General features: G+C 49.7%; 1 protein-coding gene and 1 long non-coding RNA gene across 5 annotated transcripts; both read right to left on the bottom strand.

Annotated features, from left to right (window-relative positions):
* Positions 1 to 468: 468 nt before the first annotated feature.
* TMEM39B (transmembrane protein 39B) lies at positions 469 to 20122 on the bottom strand. 4 transcript variants are annotated; one of them, XM_028513122.2, is made up of 10 exons: positions 19744 to 19829; positions 17846 to 17972; positions 17138 to 17357; positions 16675 to 16757; positions 16477 to 16560; positions 16028 to 16182; positions 7671 to 8007; positions 6533 to 6720; positions 2378 to 2498; positions 474 to 908 (listed from the first exon to the last, which is right to left on the bottom strand). In XM_028513122.2, exons 4-10 carry the CDS (start codon positions 16678 to 16680, stop codon positions 666 to 668), a joined length of 1134 nt encoding a protein of 377 aa, XP_028368923.1. In that variant the 5' UTR covers positions 16681 to 16757; positions 17138 to 17357; positions 17846 to 17972; positions 19744 to 19829; the 3' UTR covers positions 474 to 665. The 4 variants fall into 4 exon arrangements, with proteins under 4 accessions (XP_028368920.2, XP_035881586.1, XP_028368923.1 ...); XM_028513119.2 differs by lacking the exon at positions 16675 to 16757 and having other exon boundaries at positions 469 to 908; positions 19744 to 20122; XM_036025692.1 differs by lacking the exons at positions 17846 to 17972; positions 19744 to 19829 and having other exon boundaries at positions 16713 to 16757; positions 17138 to 17270.
* Positions 2505 to 6525, bottom strand: LOC118500557. Its single transcript, XR_004903124.1, has 3 exons — positions 3956 to 6525; positions 3174 to 3176; positions 2505 to 2839 (listed from the first exon to the last, which is right to left on the bottom strand). It is a non-coding gene; the product is annotated as an uncharacterized LOC118500557 (long non-coding RNA).
* Positions 20123 to 20792: the final 670 nt, after the last annotated feature.

The following is a 20792-nucleotide window of genomic DNA, read 5'->3' as shown; positions in this document are numbered from 1 at the left end:
TCACACCCACCCCAGTGTAGTATGCCACGTTCGTGTCTGTGCCACACCTGGGACAGAGCACGGTTGCAGTGACTCTGAGCTGAATCAGGACATCGCATTCTGCTAGGATAGTCGTGTCATCACCTTTTCTGGCCCGGCTGTATCTTGGCTGTGCTACCCTGGGCAAGTCACTCAGCTTGTTTCCATCCAATGACTAGGAGTGACAGTACCTACCACCTAGGGTTGTCATAAAAGTCAGAGTAAGTCAAGGCCTGTGATACACACACAAAGCAGCATCTGGTGAACAGCAAGCATTCAGCTAGCAGCAGTGTTCACTGTGACCGTGACTGCCGGTGCCTCATCTCCCCTCCACTGGAGAAGGCAGAGCCCACGGCCCCCGAAGACACATGTGAGGCTTCTGGCCCAGAATCCCAAACCTCTGTACTCTGCCTGACAGGCAGGAAGTGAAAGAAAGAGGACACGGGCTCATTAGGAGTATAAAAATAGGACTTTTTTTTCCTCATAATCATATCAATTATCAAAGAAAGAAACAGTATGTAACAAAAATACAAAGCTCTGTGGACTTTTTTTTGTGTGTCAGTTTTTGTTTTTTTCCCCCTCACCCATCCCTCGCCAACAGCCCCTTCCCAGGTGTCCCCTGGCTGAAGCCTGGGTCGCCTTGGGGCTCAGGAGAAGCGGTGGTCCAGGTCCCTCTGGGGGCTGGCAGAGTAGGAGTAGGCCTTGCCCAACACCAGACGGTCCCGCAGCAGCTTGAAGAAGGCGTAGTAGTTGCTGAAGAGGATAAGTGCCAGTGAGATGGTCTGGTGCCACTTTTCAGAAGACATTAAGGAGTATAGCTGGTAGACAATGACGGCACCCTCCAGCAGCAGCAGGATGTTGAGGATCCGCAGGGGTTTGCTGAAAAAGAACTGACCAGAAAATAGTAGGCATGGACTGGAGAGGACGCTCCAGAAGCCTGACTCTGATGGGCTTGGCGGGCCAGTGAAGGGGACAAGCTCCTGGGGCCCCATGCAGACTGGGGTGGGGAGAGAGACTTCGGAGGGTTGGGCACGGACTTTGCCACCTCTCTGCCTTTGCTTGTGGTATTCCTTCTGTCAAGACTACTCCTTCCCACGTAAGTTGTTTAAGATCCTGTTCAACTTCTGCCTCCCCCGGGAACCTTTTCTTGCTTGCTCTCGCAAACGTTTTCTGGTCTAAAATCAACACTTTTACATGTGGTCCTCCTGGGTACTGTAACAAACTAGAATCTCAAGACAGGCATGGAGAGTTATTAGAGACTCCACAGCCTGCACTACCCACTACACTTCCTGTGTAGTCTTGCCGGCTAGGCCAGAAGCTTCCAGGGGATATGGCGACACCTCACTCTCAGCTGGTAGTTAGCAGGCACTCAAGGAAAACATTTCCGATCAGTTCAAAAGAGTGATCGATGTCCAGGGATCCAGATTCTGCAGGAGCCGAGGTACCTGAACTTCAAGAGCTGCTTACAGGATGGGAGAAGTAGCAGGAAACGGGACCCTAAGACGCCAGCATGCCAGGCTCAGCTCTGCAACTGGCAGGCTCCGGGACCTTGGACAAGACCCTTGCCTGTCTGGGCTTCAGGTTTCCCTACTGCGAAAGAAGAGATTGCCCGGATCACTGATTTCTCAAACTGTGTTTCTTAGAGCACCAGGTTCCAAGGAGGTTATTTTAGGGACGACAGCAGTGGTGAGAGGGAAGGGAAAGGAGGCCCAAGCCTTCCAACCAGGAGCAGTGCCATGAGGTCCTGTACACTGGACTTGAGTCTATGACTGTATTGGGCGAAGGATTTTTTTTTCTAATTTTCTCAAACTTTATTCTTTTTTTGATTCAATTTCTATTTGTGCTTTTTTCCCACAGGCAAAGGAATTGAGTGCAAAATAAGTAAATACAATGGAGACCATTAGCCTAAATGATTGTGAGCAGACTTCTTTCCAGTGTCACTGCCGTCAGTCCCCGAGTTTCCCAGGAAAGCACCCTTGAACAAGGTAAGCGCACTGAGACTGCTGCGGCATCTGAAAATGGGGGGGGGGGCCCTGGCATTTCCCCCCCACCCAAGCTTCCAGTAAGGACGGACGGAAGGGCGCATGGTGAGTGCTCACCACGCTGCCCGGCACACAACAGGAATGATGACCACTATGTCAGCACTGCGGGCCCTCCTTTCATTGTATTGTCTCTCCCGCCTCCACCCAGTGTTTCCAACGACCTGCAGTGATGAAGTGGCTGTTGGTGCTGTGGTCCTGGTTCTGCACTGTGCATTTGCTAAAAATAGCTTTCTTGAATGACATCCCCTTCCTGCCTCTCTGATCCTCCTGCCCTGGAGGTCAGGCCCCACCCCTCCTTCCCAGGGGAGGAGACTCACGTGGAACCGGAAGTGGGAGACATCAGAGGGAATGGCCACATTGTAGTGACCCACTGCTTTGTAGACGTTCTTGCTGTGCTTCACCAGCACGCCCTGCGGCCACATGCATTCTTCAGTCCACCTGGAGGCAGAGCCCAACAATGCCCTTCACTCCCAGCTCACCCCCAAAAGCGGGTGCCAGAAGACTGGGCATGAGGAGAGACCACCAGGGCTCGACTCCCATTTCTATTAGACACAGTGACTTTCCTCTTCGGGGCGTCAGCTGCCTCCTTTGTGAAATGGGGTAAGAATCAGGAGAGATTCACTGTACTGGGAGTCACAGGGTCCAGGGCTGACAGTAATGTCTCAGGGACTGTCAGGAAAATCCTTTTCCCTCTCTAGGGGCATCTTCGTCTGGTCTCACCTGTAGCCTCCAATTGCTCCATCACACAGCTGCCTAAAAGGTCTTAGTAAAATACCAAACTTGTTACAGGGTGCAGCCAAGAGGGGGGACCCCAAATGGGCATTTAAAATGGGGTCCAGAACTCAAGGTGTCTAGGAGATTTTAGGATGTCTTCACCCCCCCACCCCAGGGTGTGGGTTGGGGGAAGGGACAAATGAGGCAGGGCCTTTGAGAGCTGTTTCGCATAGCAATAGCCTTGTAGCTAACCTCTGGCGTGGCCATTTAACATATCTATAGCCTTTGGCTGGTGGCTTAGATATGTTAAATAGCTGTGGCCAGGCTCTGAGCCAGGGGAATGGAAGTAACTACCCCACCAAGCTGTAACTGGGGGGCAGGTCCCCCGAGTTACAGCACCTGCTCCATGACATGGGGCCACACCTGCCCAGACTCATGATGGCAGTCCAGTAAAGCTGGAAGGGTATGAATTCTGGCATGTGAGGCCAAGTGTGGGAGGAGTCGGAAATGGGGCTGCAGAGGAAGACTGGCGCGGGGATTTAAACCCAGACACAGCAGCCATTGAGGGGGAGAACCACACGGCCTTGACAGAGTGGAGACTCCCGAAGCCCTGAGAGAATCACCATGCGGCTTTAGCAGAGTGGCGACCCCCCCCCCCCAACTTGCAGCCATTGCGCAGGGGGAAAAGCACTCTGTTTTGGCTGAATGGGGACTCCCGTGGCCCTGGGAGAGAGGACCACGTGCCTTTGCCAGAGTGGGGACCCCCACAGCTTTAGAAGGGGGAACCACCACCTGGTTTTAGCAGAGATCCCGGCGACTCAGCTGAGGGTGCTGGGAACCCAGGGAGGTCTCCCAGTCGAGATGGAGTACTAACTGGGAATAACCAGAGGACTGCCTGAGCCATGGCCTTCTATTTCCTTTCCTGAGATACGGTACTCTGGACTGGGCAAAGGGGGAAGGAAGGACTGTGTCTGTTTGTGGGTGTTTTAAGGGACTTTAGGATTTTTTGATAAAGACATTAGGTCACTACTTTAAGTTTGTATAGCATTAAATAAACATTTCCTTTTCATGAATCTCTGGCATTGAGAGACGTCTTTCCTCTGGTGGCGGACATAACGGACCTGGGGGCTTCTTTCAGTAATAGTATATCGTCCCAGGCCCCCCTTGTTGTGCTCTATAACAAACTGAGTCTATTTTCTGCCGAACCCCCTGAAGGTCTTTGGGGTCAAGTCCCCAATGTTGCATGGCCTTCCGTCGCTCCTGGCATATAGGTCCCGTCCAAGGTATTCAGCACTGCTTCTAGGGCCTCCGGTACACCTTACTGACTCATGTCTCTGCACACCTTGCTCTCTCCAATTGGGCTGCCCTTCCTGATGCCTTATCCCTTTTGGCAAGCTCTTTGTTGTCTTTTATAACTCAGAATCCTTCAGAAAGCCTTCCTCTAACTCCTCACAGAGTTTAGTAGCCTTTAACTCCCCCTGAATCACATTACTTATTTCCCTGTATCCATAGCTAGGCTGGGAGCCCTTAGGGACAGGGACGGTGTCCAATTCATCTCTGTGTTCTCGAAACACGCCACAAGGCCTGGCGCGCAGGGGCCCCAGTGAGCGTGTGAGCGAAGTGGTGGAGCCAGTGAGCTTTTTTTCAATGTTCTGCGAGACCTTTCCAGGAGCTCTGAGGGTTCTGGGATAGAGCACTGAGAACCACTGTCTGCAAGAAGCTCAATCCCATGCTCCTGCCTTGTTGATTCATTCATTTAAAAACAGTTATGCTGCTCTATGCAATAGCATGAGTGAACCTCGCAGATAATATGCTGAATTAAAGAAGCTGGACTCAAGATTTCATTTATACAAAGCAGCAGAACAAAGAACTATGGTGAAAGCAAGCGGGAAGGTGGTTGGGGAGGCCACTGGGGGGCCACGAGGGGATTGTCTGAGAGGCTGGAAGGTATTCTGTGTCTTGACGGGGGTGGGTACATGGGTATATATACCTTAATCAAAATTCAAAGAATTATACACTTTAAGATTTATACATTTCATTGTACATAAATTTTACCTAAAAAAAAAAGACGATACACAAAAAATGTAACAAATTTGCTGTGGACCTAGTTTATAAGCCAAGCGCTCTGCCAGGGGTGAGGACATGACTGAGTGCTTGACAGGTAAGAAGCCTAATACCCTGGAGCTTTTGCCCTGGAATGTCAGGCAAGTCACTGAGCAAACAGAGTCAAAAGCGTTAGTATGATGATCCTGGCAGTATGGGACTGTAGGGGCATCAGGAGGGGCACTTGGATGGTCAGCGAACTATTCCTGGAGGAAGTCAAGTGCTAAAGAATGAATAGGGATTAATCAGAAAAAGAAAGTTTGAAAGGCACAGCAGGCAAAACATGCATCATATGCAAAAGCCTCGATACAAAAATGCATACAGAATTTAAGGATCCGGAGAGGTCTGGCTTGGCTAGAGCAGAGTATAACTTGGGCATGGTGACAAATAAGGCAGAAAAGGCTGGCAGGACCCAGGTCATCGGGGGGGAAGCCATGTGAAAGCCTGGACCTTATGTGCAGACCATGGTGAGCTACGGACAGGTTTATCCTCATATACATCTATATTCTATCTTTCTATTCCTCCCTCCCTTCAAAGCCCAAAGCTAAGCTGAGCCCCCTTTTGGCCCATTTGGCAGTGCCCATCCCCTTTCCTGGACCACCTGGGCAGAGGCTGAGAAGGACCCTGACTGGCACAGAGCAGGCTTGGCCTCTGTGGCCTCCCCTGGCATCTCTGCTTCCAGGTGGGCCTACCTGGAGGCCCTACCTGGGTCAAACCTGTCCCAGTGGCTGGCCTCTTCTCTGCCAGGCAGTGTGCTGGGCCGAAGACTCGGATGTGATACAGAAGTGGCCCCAGCCTCGAGAAGCTCCCAGTGGAATGGGGCAATACAGGCAGGAAAATCAGCACAACGTGGGTGGAAAGCGCTGTGGCGAAGGGCTGCAGAGACGCTCGGCACCGTGAAGAATGAGCCAGGCTGTGGGAAGGACAGCCTAGCACCTCGGGGATCCCAAGCAGGGCGACTGGTGCCTCTGCTCTGGGCGCAGTACCATCTCGCCGCCGGGCCTCTTACACGCCACTCATCCTAACTATCTGTGTACATAGCGGTCGCCCCACCAGGCAGTGAACTCAAGAGTTTCCTCTCAGTCATTTCCTCCCTGTGTCTTTTCTTCCCTGGTTCACCACGTTACCAGACTGACGTTTCTTAGGTACACCCTGGAACCGGTCCCTCTACTAGTCAAAACGTTCCATAGCTCTCCTCGGCCTATAGCTCAAAGCCAAACTTCTTTGTCCAATACATTAGCACCAGGCATGGTATGGATTAGGTAGCAATAAATGTCTCCTGAAAAAGCAGATGATCTAATGACTGAATGGATGAGTAAGCAGTTGATAGTGGGGGTGAAGCAATAAAAAAATGCATGAGCAAATCAGTCAATGAGCGAATGAGTAACAGTAATTGAGAAAGTCAATGAGCCTATGAATTTACCGCTCGCCCCTCCCCCACCCCCCAGCCTCTAGGACACTACAAGTTACCTAAGGACAGGGAGAATGCGTGTCTGGGGCCCTGCCATACCCCACTATGGCCACAAGGTGAGGCATCAAGATATGCTCATAGCTGTTTGCCGACTGAAGGAAAGAGCTGCCGAACGAGGAGGTGAGTGACTCCGGACACTGACCAGGAGGGGTGGGGTGGCGCAGGGAAGGGGAGGGCAACTCACGGGTGCTGCAGCACGTTGGAGCACAGCGCTGGGTCCACCTTCTGCCAGCAGCCCAGGTGGGCAGCGGCCTTGTGGAGCAGGTCGCAGTAGCTGGCAGGAAGCAGGTGCTGCATGAGGATCACTGAGGTGCTGATGGATACCAGAAGGAAGAGCTCACAGGACCAGCGCTTGTCATAGTAATGTGTGTTCTGGAGGCAGGAAGAGGTGGCTAAGGCCTGGGACGCCCATAATGGCCTCACTCCATCCCCCTTCCGTGATCCTACCTGCCTCAAGACCAGGACAATGCTGGAGAGAACTCAGGGCGACCTGAAACCAAGGATCTAACACCTAATAAAAAAGGCTTCATCATGGGTGTTGACCCTTGTCTACTACTTAAGTTTTCTACGAAGAGAAACTGCTCCTGCTGCCCACTGCTCTGGGCCAGGGCACAGGCTCCAGGGGACAAGTGTGGACTCTGGAGTCCGACAGATGAGTTCAAATATCGATCCTGCTGCTTATCAACTACGTAACTGTGGGCAAGTCATTCCACTGCTCCTTGGTCTAGCTTCCTCCTCTGTTAAATGAGGGTCAGAGTGACCACCAGCCACCTCTGAGAGGCACCTGCAGGATCATGATACTCATGAAAGCTCTCGTACACTGTGGGTGCTCAGAAGACGTTAAGTCCTCTCAACCCAAACTATTCAGTGCAGTCCATCCTTGCAGAATGTTTCAGGCCCACAGTCAGCTGGGCGGACTCCTTCCCAGAAGGCCATACGAGCGAGAGAGAGAGCGCACAGGCCTTTGCAGTCACTCACATGTGGGTGAATCCTGGCTCTTCTACTTAAGGACACTGTGGCATGCCTGTGCCAAAACAGCCCGGCTGAAGTACAAGTCACTGCTCTGTTATCAACTATTATGAATAACACTGCCACGTCCTCTGCATTGGCTGGGGACCCCGTGCGGGTCACTTCACTTCCTTTCAATGAGCTCTCTTCTCCCCACTCTCAAACAGAGGCAGCAAGTCATTCCAGCCCTCAAAAGGACACACAGAATCCCATCAAAAATAGCTGAGTTATTTATGCAGCCAGGTCTCCTGGGGCGCAGGCAGTAGGGGAAAGCCCTGGGCAGGCCCCTTCCCACCTTAGGCCGAGCTACTCACCTTCACGAACCAGACAGGCACGAAGGCCACGTAATAGGCACTCAGCATGGAGCTGACCAGCACCTCCTTCATGCGCCAGTTGAAGTCCATCTTGAGGAACTCCACCTCGCTGCGGATGAGGCTGGGTGACAGGCAGCAGGCGTGGGTGGGCATGGCGTCGGGGCCATACAGCTGCCGCGTGTGCTGCTTCCATGTCTCCCTCAGAGTGAGCAGGTAGTCCCGGCTCCGTGCCAGGCCGCTGACAGCCTCCCGGGGACCCATGGAAGCTATGTGGCTGAAGAGATTTGTCTTGCGGATGTCGCAGTTCAGCTGCAGGAACGGAATGTACATCCCAAACCTGCTGGGGAAGACAATGGTGAGGGCAGGCCTGCCCACGGGCCAGGGTCCCAGCCGATCCTCGGCCACTGAGGGAACCCTCTTTTCTTCCATGGGCCTTAGCTCTCCGGGCTGTTCGGAGGGAGCACTTACCCATCCTCTCACCGACCCACCCTCCCATCCGACAGTCAGCTGCTCGACACATGCGCCAGCCCTGCGAGTGTGCCGAGCACTAGGGATGCGGCAGGAAGCGGCAGACAAGTCCGGGCCTCACAGTCCGCTGCTGACCAACAGCGACTGTGATGGCCCACAGTAGTTAAGCACAACCTAAGTTCCAGACACTGTACTACGTCCTTTATGTGAACTCTCTTTTTCTTCCTAAGAACCCTGAGCATTAGGTACTGTTATTTTGTGCCCTTTTCAGACGCAGAAGTTGCAGCTCAGAGGGGTGAAGTGGATTCCCAAAGGTCACACAATTTAGTCAGGAAGAAGCAGAGCAGGGATTCAAACCCAGAATGGTCTGACACCAGAGATCAGGGCAGATGCTCAACAAATACTATGAGTGATTAATTAATTTGAAATGCAGTGGGCACCACGAAAGAGAGGTGTAAGTTGTTATGAGTACGTGTTAGAGGCAGCTCTCAGCACGCAGAGGGGGGCCGTTCGGGAATAATATCCGTGTGCCTGTTATGTGCCACACACTGAAACAGACCCTCAAACAGCACCAATCCCTTCCTCTGAGCAGCACCCTCCAGTTAGGGCTGGCGCTAGCTAGTCAAGGGGTGTTTGGAGTGTCTGGCTGGTACTCTTTGGGAGGAAGGCTAGATGAACCCATAGCCCAGAAGGGTAGATAATGGTAAAAAGTGAGCAAGTGCTGAGCACAGCACCTGGGACAGCAGGTGCTCCTTATCTAGCTCGGGGCCCCTCCATTTCCCCACGTCCTCAGACCCAGACCCAGAAGGGTCCCTGGGCCGCCCCCCAGAAGTTAGGGCCAATGAGAATGCTGCATTTTCTTATCAACAGTAATTTCCTCTTTTCCTGTTTCTGAGGTTCCAAGAAGGGAAATACGAGTATCCTTGAAGGATTTGCCTCTTTGGGTTTTTCCTTTCTGTTCTGTACAATGGGGACCCTATCATTCTCCCTGGGGTGAGGTCAAGTAGTAAGATAATAGAGAATCCGGTTCAGAGAATAACCTTAGGGGTCAAATAGGCAAGGATTAAAATCCCAGCTCTGCCATTTACTAACTGCTGTGATTTAAGGCAAGTTACCTAACCTCTGTGAGACTCAGTTTCCTTAACTTGCTTTAAGTTACACAGCTTGTATTAATTTCAATGCCCAGCCAGGCATTATGCTAGTGTTTTCATAAATACTCTCTTAATCTTTGCAATGACCCCCAGCATGATGCTTGGCTCAGAGCATGGCAATACAACTTCTTTTTAAAATTTTTATTTATATATTTTTAGAGAGAGGGGAAGGCAGAGAGAAAGAAAGGGAGAGAGAAACATTGATAAGTGAGAGATACAGTGATTGGCTACCTCTTGAATGCCCCCAATTGTGACCTGGCCAGCAACCCAGGCATGTGGCCTGACTGGGAATTGAACCAGCAACTTTTTGGTTCACAGGCTGGTGCTCAATCCACTGAGCCACACCAGCCACAGCCAGTGGTTCGAAGGGACAGGAAAGAAGACAGAAATGGGATTCCCAAAACACTCTTCAGGATACCCCGTGGGAATGAGGGGGTGGGGCACCTACATGAACACACAAGGGATTCAGTCAACTGAAGGGCACGGACTTAAAACCTCCCTGGCTCCACCTCTAAGAACTGCAGCTTCAATTAAATCCTGCGGTGACTGTCAGGATGGGCGGGGTAGGACAAAATGGCGGCTGGACTACAATCACTCGGCGGCTAAACTACAACCCGGAAGAAATCGCTGCCGTCCAACCAGGGCACGAGGGGAACCACCAAGGATATGTTGCCGCTTTGTTCGGAGGGGACCAATCCCCAGCCCCCATGGAGAGCCAACCCAAAATAAAACCCGGCCATTTCCCCTGCACAGCCATGCTGCACAGCACAGCTTTTCTCTGTCCCCCGCTGTGCGGGGGCCGGGGGCTGGGGGAGCGGGGGATCTCTCCCGTGAGCGCAAAGCCCAATAAAAAGCTCTATACCGCCTAATTTTGTGGCTGATTAGCATTTATTCCTTGGCGAAGCCTAAGAAAACCTATCAGTAACAGCAACTAACTGCTCTGCCAGGTCGTGAGTTAGAAGCGGCTTCACGTGCACGATGGCGGATTCCCTCCCATCCTCTCCACCCAAGACGTGACAGTAGGAAATAAATCCGTATCAGCAGAAAGAACAGGGCAGGTTGATCAGTGCACACGTGGTTTTGACACATTTAGACAGCGGACAGAAGTTGCAGACAGACGCGGAGGGAAGCCGTCGTGTAGAGCACTGCCGTCTAACAGACCTGTGAGTCACACGCGTGATTTCAAATCTTCTAACAGCCACATTAAAAGACAGATACAATTGGCTTTAAAATATTCTATTTTACTTAACTCACTGTATGTGAAATATTCCCACTGCAACATATAATCATTGTTTGTGAATAGTATGTTGTACTACTTTTTTTTTTTTTTGGACTAAGTCTTTAGAATCCAGTGGGTATTTTACACTTACAGCACATCTCAATTCAAATGAGCATATTTCAAATGTTCAATAACAAGGCGGCTAGAAACTACTAAACTGGATGGCACAGGTCTAGAATATGCCGTGAGAGGGCTGTACTGGAGGTAGGAGCTTATCTGCCTAGAGTGACCCAAGAGAGACCGGCATGAAGTGGGCACATGGGATAGACGCCAGAGTGAGAAGCTGGGCTGAACAAATGGGATTAAACAAAGACCTGTACTTACATACAAGAATTGATTCCTTTCTTCTCTTACACACCTTACACAATGCACCCTGAAGGGTACAATTTTTCCCCGAAGAAATTGAACAAAGTGCCTAAGAATTGAGGTCTCCAATCTGGACATCCTAGAGTAGCACTAACCCCCCTTTTTCTTGCCCATGGGGGCCCACAGCCTGATAACTAGTACCTTACTCAATTACCCTAAAGCAAAGTTTGCCGGTCAGTGTGCCCTTCCCAAGTGCTCAGAGACCCAGGTCAAATCCCCTATTCTCGTGTACACCAGCAGAGGGAGAGAAAATGCACTCCAAGCTACTAGGTCCTTCATTCTTGAGTATAAATAGACAACCAAAGAAACCAACTATATTTAGAAAACTAGCAGCGTGAAACAGAAAAACTGAGTCAGGTGGAAAGATGAAATTGAGGGAACATAAGAGATTTTAAAAACAAGAACAGAATACTATGAAAAAAGAATAATCAGACAATAAGAAAAAAGGCCTTAGAGGTGAAAAATATGATTGCTGAAAAAAAAAATCTCAATAAAAAAGCTGGAAGATAAAGTTGAGGAAATCTCCCTAAGGTAAAGTAAAAAGAGAGACACAGAAAGAGACAGACAGAGAATGAAAGACTGAAGGGAGCGAGAGGGAGAAAGATGAGAAAAATATGAGAGAAAATACAAGAGGAACAGATGACCAATCTATGAGGTCTATCAAAGAAATGACAGAAGAAAATTTCCTTGAGGTGAATACCTAAATCTCTCTTAAAAAAAAATGTCATTTGTTTATTTTTAGAGAGAGGGGAAGGCAGAAAGAGGAGAGAAATATCAGTCTATGGTTGCCTCTCGAACACCCCAACTGGGGTCCTGGCCCACAGCCCAGGCTTGTGCCCTGACTGGGAATCGAACCTGTGACCTCTTGGTTTGCAGGCTGGCACTCAACTCACTGTGCCACACCAGGCAGGGAGAATACCTCAATCTCTTGGTTAACAAAGTCCTGGAGTACTGATAAGATGAATGAGAAAAACTCCACACCAGACAAATCCTTGTGAAATTTCAAATGATCAAAAGATAAATAGAATATCCCAAAAGAATATCCCTTTCTTTCAGAAAGAAAAAACAAGTCATCTACAAAGTAGCTGGAATCAAACTGGCATCAGTCTTTGGAAACTGAGGATACTAGAAACAATGGACCAATATCTTCAAAATTCTGAGAATATGAATTTGAATTTAGAAATCTACATTCAGCTGAATCATCAACTAAGCATGAGGGCAGAATAAAGACATTTTTATACATGCAAGGACTCAAAATGTACATGACTCCCACATACCCTCTATTAAGAAAATTACCTGGTATTGCACTCCAGCAAAATAAAGGAGGAAACCAAGAAAGAGGAAGACATGGGATCCAGGAAACAGTGGGTCCAACCCAGAAGGGCAGCGAAGGGAAGTCCCAGGCTGAGAGCTGCACAGCAGGCCTAGAGAGCAACCACTCCAGACTGGAGCAGCAGGATGGAGGGCTCCCAGAGGGATGGCTTTGGTGGGGGCAGGGGTGGGAATGAACTCCAGGCAACAGGTAGCATGATTGAGAGGCTGCATAAACTTGAGGATATGTTGAAGGCCCATCATTCTTTTGTTAATAAGAAAAAAGGCCATTAGAAACTTCACGATAAATAAAAAAGCTGTACAAGAAAGTTACAATCTAAGTATGAAGCAAATTAAAATATGACATGATTTTAAGCAATTGATGGAATGTAAGAAAAGAGAAACCATTCGACCTTGACACTAGAATATTCTTTTTTAAAGAGGCCTAGGATAAGCCCTGGCTGGCATAGCTCAGTGGATTGAGCTCGAGCTGCGAACCAAAGTGTCACAGGTTCAATTCCCAGTCAGGGTACATGCCTGGGTTGCAGGCCACGGCCCCCAGCAACCGCACATTGATGTTTTTCTCTCTCTCTTTCTCCTTCCCTTCCCTCTCTAAAAATAAATAAATAAAATCTTAAAAAAAGAAAAGAGGCCCAAGATTATAACTCAGTAACTACACAGAAGGTATGTCACCTATGCATACTACTTGGCCCTACGCTAAATGGTATTTGCATATTCATAGCATCAAGACAACATCTGTTTTTAATTTTTAGAATTAGCCTTAGACAAAGAATGAAGGACTTAAATGTGCTCATGTACAAGAGTGTGAATGTCAAGCTTGACAGTATAAAAGAAAGAGTAACGTTGCCAGGAAGTGAGAGGAAGAAGAGGGGAGAAAAAGTGGATGGGCAGGTTCCTAACATCTCCTCTTACATAAAGGCGATGAAGATACTGGCTATTGTTGATAGAACAGAAAATACAGACATACACACATTACTGTAAAAAGATAACCAATAGGAAGCTAAAAGTAGTAAGTTATCAAACACTGCAAACAGCGGGGGTGGAAGAGTGAAATAAATCTTTCACCTGTCATTGCATGTGCACACATCTGTGTGCACATATGAGAGCGCGTGGGCATGCTTGTATACACAAAGAACATTTATTTCCAGGATGTACAAGAAACCAGAAACACTGGTGGCTACTTCTGGGAAGAAAACTGGGTGGCTGGGAAACGAGAGTTATGGGGAGACTTTTTCATTCATATTTTTATACCTGTTGAATTCTAAGTACGTAAGCCTATTATCCCAACTATAAAATCAACACATTTTTGGTCCACAGTCTGGCACTCAATCCACTGAGCCACACCAGCTGGGGTTTAAAACATTTTTAAAAGGAATAGATAGAAGTATAAGGACACTAGAATTATGGAGGTAACCCCCAAAAACACTTAAAACCAGAAAGAGTGACAGAGACTGCTTTTGAGAAGCAGGACTAAAACTCTGTTGGGTTGGGTTGGAGCCTATTTTTAATTTAAACTTTAGTCTACTGGATTTGATTACTTATTTAAATATTTTTTTAGATTTTATTTATTTATTTTTTGGAAAGAGGGGAAGGGAGGAAGAGAGGGAGGGAAACATCAATATGTGAGAGAAGGTTGCCTCTTGCACACTCTCAATGGGGACCTGGCCTGCAACCCAAACATGTGCCCTGACTGGGAATCGAACACATGACCTTTGGTTTGCAGGTGGGTGCTCAGTTCACTGAGTCACATGAGCTAGGTCTGGTTTTGATTTTTTTAATGAGGTATGTGTATTACATTCATAAACATCTAAAAATTAAAAAATAAGGCAGATTATGAACACTGGATGATGTCTGTATCCAAGGAGAATGGACTTATCAGAGAGTAACCAGGGAGGGTCAAATAAAGGGACTGCTGACAATTTTAATCAGTACAAACATTCTGGAGGGCCATTTGCTAGTATCTATCAAAAATGTATATGGAACACTGGCAGGTGTGATTCAGTGGATTGAGCACCAGCCTGCAAACTGGTTCGATTCCCAGCCAGGGCACATGCCTGGGTTGTAGGCCAGGTATCCAGAAGGGGCATGTGAGAGGCAAAAGATTGATGTACATTTTGTACATCGATGTTCCTCTCCTTCTCCCCCATTCCCCCTCTCTCTAAAAATAAATAAAACCTTTTTAAAAATTGTAGATGGACACAACTTTTGGTACAAAAATTCTACTTCTGCTGAACAGAAACACTGGACCAGTGCGCAAAGGTGTACGCAGAAGAATGTTGCTTGCCCTCATTGTTCTACATAGGGAGAAGCTAGGAACAACTCAAAAATCTACCAACAGAGGACAAAACAAATTGTGAAAAATCTACACAATGGAATATTATGAGGCCATTAAAAAAAAGTGAGGCAGACCCACATCTATTGCCATGGAAACACAGCCACGTTATGTGATTATGAAAAAAACATAAATTGCACCACATCATACACAGTATAATCCCACTTTTGTTTTTTAAAAAGTAGATGTGTGTGTTCTCGCACGACAAATACATGGAAGGGCCCTGGCCAGCGCGGCTCAGTTGGAGCACCGACCCGTACCCCAGAGGGCTGCAGGCGTGGTCTCTGGTCAGGGCACATGCCTGGACTTTGGGTTTCGATCCCTGGTCATGGCGCATACAAGAGGCAAGCAACTGACGTTTCTCTCCCTCCCTCCCTCTCACTCTCTTTAAAATCAGTAACCATGTCCTCTGGTGAGGATTAAAGAAACAAATGTTCCATTAAAAAAGAAAACATGGAAAGGTATGCTTCAAGTCGTGGTTTTCTGGGGGGACTGAGATTATGTGGACTTTTATTTTCTATATGAAAAGTACCTATGAAGTTCAATGTTTTTATATGATATGTGTCATTCTTCTAATTAAAACCTGGATGTAACTGAAGCAACAGTGGTGGTGCTCCTCCCATGACAGTGCCCTTCTGGCCAAGCCGGGTAGAGAGGGAGGAGTGTCCAGCTCTGAAGTTCCCGGGGAACAGGGCTGGTTCGACCTGGGGAAGCTCATAAACCAGAAAGCTCAGTGGCTGGGAAGTAACTGCTGATGCCCAGGCAGCCAGGAGGCTGCCTCAGGAACAGCTACAGGGGACAACTTGCCAAAGTCCTTCCCAGTTCCAGGTCAGGAAGGGACAGTTCTGGGCTCCCCTCAGACACGACCTCTCCATCCTCAACAACCTGGGTTCTGGCAAGATAGAGGAAGTGAGTGACCCAAAAAGACACAAAGACAGACACAGACATCTGCATGTGCAGATACACACGCGTGCTTCATGCAGACACCCACAGAAAACATGCACACGCACAGGTGCCTGCATGCACACAGACCCGTGGGAGGCACCAGGAGCTTGCATAAACACCGGCACACATGGAGACAGAGAGACAGAGAAAGAACCAGAGAGAGGGGAGGGGTGAGAGACGGAGAGGAAGCGCGTGCACTCTCCCTCAGGGACCTTCCTTTGGGACATATATACTCAGACCTGCGTCCCATCCCGACCTCCCCGTTGGTCGCACCTTGGGTGAGTTATGCCATCTCAGTTTCTGCTCCTGCAAAAGGTGGTTAATCCCTCTGGTCTCAGGGGGATACTGTCAGACAATGTGAGGGACATTGTCATTGCCCTGCCTGTGAGTCTCCTGGGTGTGGGGGCCTGGTGACCCAGCTACACACGGGACAAAGGTCAGAGCCAGGTACCAGGCAGTGAGGGGTGAAGTGAGGGGTACTCACGGATAGCAGAGGAACAGGAGGTTCAGGAAGGAGTAGGTCCTGAAGAGGTGGATGAGGGAGCGGCACAGGCTCCAGCCTGTTGCCGTGAGAACGGTGAAGCGGGTGAGGAACAGCAGGATGGAACGAAAGAGGGAGACCTTCCCCCTCTGAGAAGCCTGGGTCAGGGTGAGATAGGACGGGATGGAGCCTTGGACGAAGGCCACAGAGGCTCCCAGCATGACCTATGACCCCACCCGGGGAAACTCAGGGCAGCAGGCTAGGCAGAACCTGGCAAGGTGAGTCCTCGACACCCAGTGAGCTCCAACATCTGAAGGGATGAGCAGTGTTCTTCAACCAAGTCTGAAGGGAGCCCCAGGGAAATGCCTCAGGGTTGAAGGGCTCCGCATGTCCCCTTGGTACCCCCAGGGGAATGGGAGTCCCAAAGTCCCCAGCCTCTAGGACCCAATCACCTCCTTCACGATGGACCCAATGAAGCGGCGGCCCAGAACGATGGTGGTCACCATCAGCAAGTTGAAGTCGATCAGGTGGAAATTCTGTCGGGGGCAGAGGCTGGGGGTCACGTGGGCCCCCCGCCCATATACAAGCTATTCTTGTACCCGCCTCCCCCTGCCCAGTCCTTTCCATAGGGACTGTCCCCACTCTCTGACCTTCATAGGCCTCCAGCTGAGTCAGGACAGGAAATTACCTAGAGGAGTAGAACAGGACCCAGAGGAGGGAAGTGGGAACGTCCCTGGAGATAAGAGAGCGGTGTGTGAGCCCTCTTGCTCTGATCACCCATGCCCCTGCCCCTGAACCTCTCTTTTTGCACGGAGATCTTTCCACTCCATGAGACACTCATGTGTGCCTGTGGTTCAACTCCCCCAAGGACTTAAGAAGGTACTCCTTTAGGCAAAATATCAGATTCATCTCTGCTACTCTTCCAATGCCTAGTGTGCCAAGCACATCAGGGTTGAGTATTCAGGAGTCACCAGTTTCCTGTTCCTTCTACATCTCCCTTGCCCCACATGAGGCCAAGTGTACAGGGTGCTAGGTAAGCTATGTTAAACTGAAACCAGACACCACTCACTCACTCACTCACACACACACAACTGGTCCTAGCTGGGTACCTACCAGGGAGGTGTGGGAGGGCGGGTGGGAGGGTGGGTACCACCACACTGTCTTGTAGATGTTGATGTAGTGAACGAAGAGGGCTACGAGCTGGCAGAAGAAGAGCTGCAACTCAAACAGAATGCTGGCTTGGACTGGTAGCTCGGGGATCTTGCAGTGTTGCAGGGGCACGACCGTCTGGGTGGCCAGTGGGGGGCTGGAGAGACCCGGCCCAGAACTGCTCCTGGGGATAGAAAGGGAAAACATCAGGAGCTGAACTGAGAACCCTACCAAGAAGGGCTTTGGGGCACAGGATTATGGGGTAGGATCAGAAAAGCAGTTCATGGCAAGAGTGGAGTCCCTAACTACCTGTCACACAAGGGAGTCAATAGCCTTTTTCTATTCCTAATCTTGGTCAGGCTTCCCAACATTCCCCAGGAAGAAAAAATTATTAGGTCCATTTTACAGATGAGGAAAAGGGAGCCCAAAGAGGAGAGACACACAACCAAGGCACCAGCAAAACTGTAACTAGGATCCTGGCCTTTGGGAGTCACTATGTCCTGCTGAAGCTGTCCAAATGACTGCCCTCTGGGTTTTCTCTGCTGCTCACTGCCTTCTGAACCCCTCCCCAGAATCTGAGGTATCGCATCCAAGAGCCCAGTTAGGGACAGCTTAGTCCATACTGCCCCTGTGAGCCCACAGTGAGAGGCAAGAGACAGAACGGTGGTTTACCTGGTACGGGAACGGACACTAGTGACTGATGTGCTGGAAGTGTGGCCCCCACCAGAGCCCCCAGAGGATCCTGGCTCACAGAGTGGATTTCGACAGTAGGATGTCCTATTGGGACCTCTTCGTCCTCCTGTGGGGCTCAACATAAGGTAGAGGGTCAAGCGAGAGGGCATATGTCAAGGGTAACACCAATGATCCTGGCTACGTTACCTGGTGTCTCACCTTACCATTTAATCACAGAGACCTATGATCTCTTTCCTGCCTACCTCCTCAACATCATATACTATTTTCTGTCTCACCTCCATGCCTCAGCCATGCTAGTCTTTCTCTCCTTAGGCAAACCAAGTTTGTTGCTACCTTTTGTGCTTGCTGTATCCTCTGTCTGGAGAGCCCCTCCCTGACTGCCATTTTTGAAGTATCTATTTCCATTATTCTCCCTCCTCCCAACAATTCACTCTTAGAATTTATCTTACTTATTTTTTTAAAGATTTTATTTATTTATTTTTAGAGAGGAAAGGGAAGGAGAAAGAGAGAGAGAGAGAAACATCAATGTGCGGTTGCTGGGGGCCGTGGCCTGCAACCCAGGCATGTGCCCTGACTGGGAATCGGACCTGTGACGCCCTGGTTCGCAGCCCGTGCTCAATCCACTTAGCTATGCCAGCCAGGGCTTATCTTATTTATTTGTTAACATATTTATTGTCTGTCTTACCCATTAGAATGGAAGGTCAGTGAGGTCACTACACTTATGTCTTTTTCTGTTCTGTCACCTACCCCTACCGCAGTGTCCAGCATTAAGTCAAAGCCCAATAAGAATATGCTGATGAGTGAATAAAACCAGCAGGGTAGGTTTTCCAGTGTAGGAAACTGAATTTATACTGTGTCTGGGTCCTGTGCTCTTAGGTCTGGTGTACGCTGCCCCATTCAGATACTACACAGTTTCTATAGGCTTACAATTCTGGGCACTCTTGAAGCTTTTTCCTTGAGGACCAGAGATCCAGTTCAAGGGGCATCCTGGTGTCTTATGGTCAGGACTCAGGGCCTGAGCACAGTCAGGGATGAGGACTTTGGGAGAATTGTGTGGTTGTGGACCCAAAACTTGGACCCACAATCTGTTTCTCTAGCTTTAGCAGTCTAGCCCAAGCTCGCAGGCACCATCCTGCTTATAAGCCCTGCACCAGTTCTAGTTAAGGTTATAGCTTCCTCGTTCATAGCCCTTCAGGGCAATACAGCAGCCTACACAACACACTCCCTTTGCCCTAGTTCCTCAGTTTGGAAGCTTTTTTCCACAAAGCACTTGTCCACGAACTCTGCCCCCAACCAGCCCCCAGCCCAGATCTGTTCACACACTATTATACTTGGTTTAGAAAATCCCACACAAGCATCCACAGCCCAAAAGCTCTGCCCACGTTTACTTTCCCCTCTTTAGAAGCTCTGCACCTACACAAGCACCCTCAGCCCAGAAGTCCCGCCTACACACAATTGTCAGTCCAGAAAACCCGCCCACAAGCCAATAAAAGCTGTCTGTCCAGAAGGCCCGCTCCAGAATGGGGTCCCTTAATCATTTCTGCCCCACCACTGCCAGTTTAAAGCCCCTACAGCTAAGATCAGCTCCCGCCCCTAGCGTTAAGGCCCCACCCCCGATAGGCCCCGCCCCCAAGCCTAACCCGGTCCTCACCAAAACCCAATCCCCCACAAGCCCCCTCATTTTAGAGGTCCCGCCCATCACTTAAGTGTACCGCCCCCACAAAACGACAGGAGGGGGCGGGGTCCCTCTGCGCCAGCGTCCCCTCCCCCTCCCCTCCCCGGGGTCCTGTCCGCGTGTGGGAGCAATTAGCAGTTTAGCCATCCCAATCCCCGCGCCCGCCAGTCCCCGGGCCCGGACCCGGACCCGCTCTGCTCACCCATCTCCTCCCCCCGGCGTTCTCCGCTTCGCCGCCGCAGCTCCTGCGGGCAATATGTCGGCGGCGACGGCGGCCGGGAGAGGACCAACCGCCGCAACCCAGTCCCTGTGTATCTGCCGCGCGCTCCCGCCCTGCCGCTAAATTTGCATACAAGGCGGGAGAGAGCACGGGGTGCGCTTCTTAAAGAGGCAGTCCGGACAAAGGCGGGGCCAGCGCGGTCTTTGTCTCTCAGTCTCCCACGCCCTTCCTGCAGCTGCTGCTGCTGAAACCTGAGAGGCTGGGAAAGCCAGGTCCTGCTCTTCCGCCTGTCCTTCTCCCTGCATCTCCTTGTTCCCGAGGGAGAGGGCTGGAAGACGCCTCTCATCTTAGTTCCTACCTGAGATGGACTGTATCCTTGAGTGGCCCACAGGCTCCTCAAACTCAACACCTTCCAAATTGGGCTGTCACCTTTCTTTTCGGCTTTATTGCACTTTGGTCCACCCAGTCAAAACCTGGGACTTATTTCCCCATTTCCCCCGGCCCCCATCTCATCTTTTACCTAGTCTTACCAACCCTAAGATCTAAATATTTCTCACATCTGACCCGACTCTGCCACCACCTGTTCAAATTCTAACTCGGCCAGTTCCCAGCCTTGAAGTACTGTTTCTTGCCCTTTACAGTGAGGTTGGTAATATTCACGTTATGTCTTGGGGAGGATTAAATGAGATTATGCATGTAGATAGAACAGAGTCTGCTTTATACATGCTAGCCATCATTATTATGATGATGTATGGCAAGCGTTAACAGAGAGGAAGCGCTCAATAAATGAGGTACTACTACTAATTGTTATGGTTTCTTCCCTCGTAAGATTTATAAGCTGTGTTAATCACCTTAAATTAGTAAATTCTGTAGTATGTTAGAAGGGAATGATTGCTGTGGAGGAAATAGGAAAGGGGGTTGGGTGGCAGGTCACCATTATATACAGAGAAGTCAGAGTAGGCTTCATTGAGGTGACTTTTGAGCAAACACTTGAAGGAAACAAGTGAGTCAGTCATGCAGATATTTGGAGA

Source organism: Phyllostomus discolor, chromosome 5 (assembly GCF_004126475.2).
Source record: "Phyllostomus discolor isolate MPI-MPIP mPhyDis1 chromosome 5, mPhyDis1.pri.v3, whole genome shotgun sequence".
NCBI classification, from domain to species: Eukaryota; Metazoa; Chordata; class Mammalia; order Chiroptera; family Phyllostomidae; genus Phyllostomus; species Phyllostomus discolor.
This window is presented reverse-complemented; position numbering and strand designations above follow the sequence as displayed.

Bases quoted from the DNA above. Each gene is read 5' to 3' on its own strand.
- TMEM39B (XM_028513119.2), bottom strand. From the start codon at position 20,107: ATGAGAGGCGTCTTCCAGCCCTCTCCCTCGGGAACAAGGAGATGCAGG. The intron at 16,183-16,476 runs GTGATTGGGTCC...ACCCTGACCCAG, and splicing joins TTGGGTCCATCGTGAAGGAG to GCTTCTCAGAGGGGGAAGGT. The intron at 2,499-6,532 runs GTGAGTTGCCCT...CTCTGCCTCCAG, and splicing joins TCCAACGTGCTGCAGCACCC to GTGGACTGAAGAATGCATGT.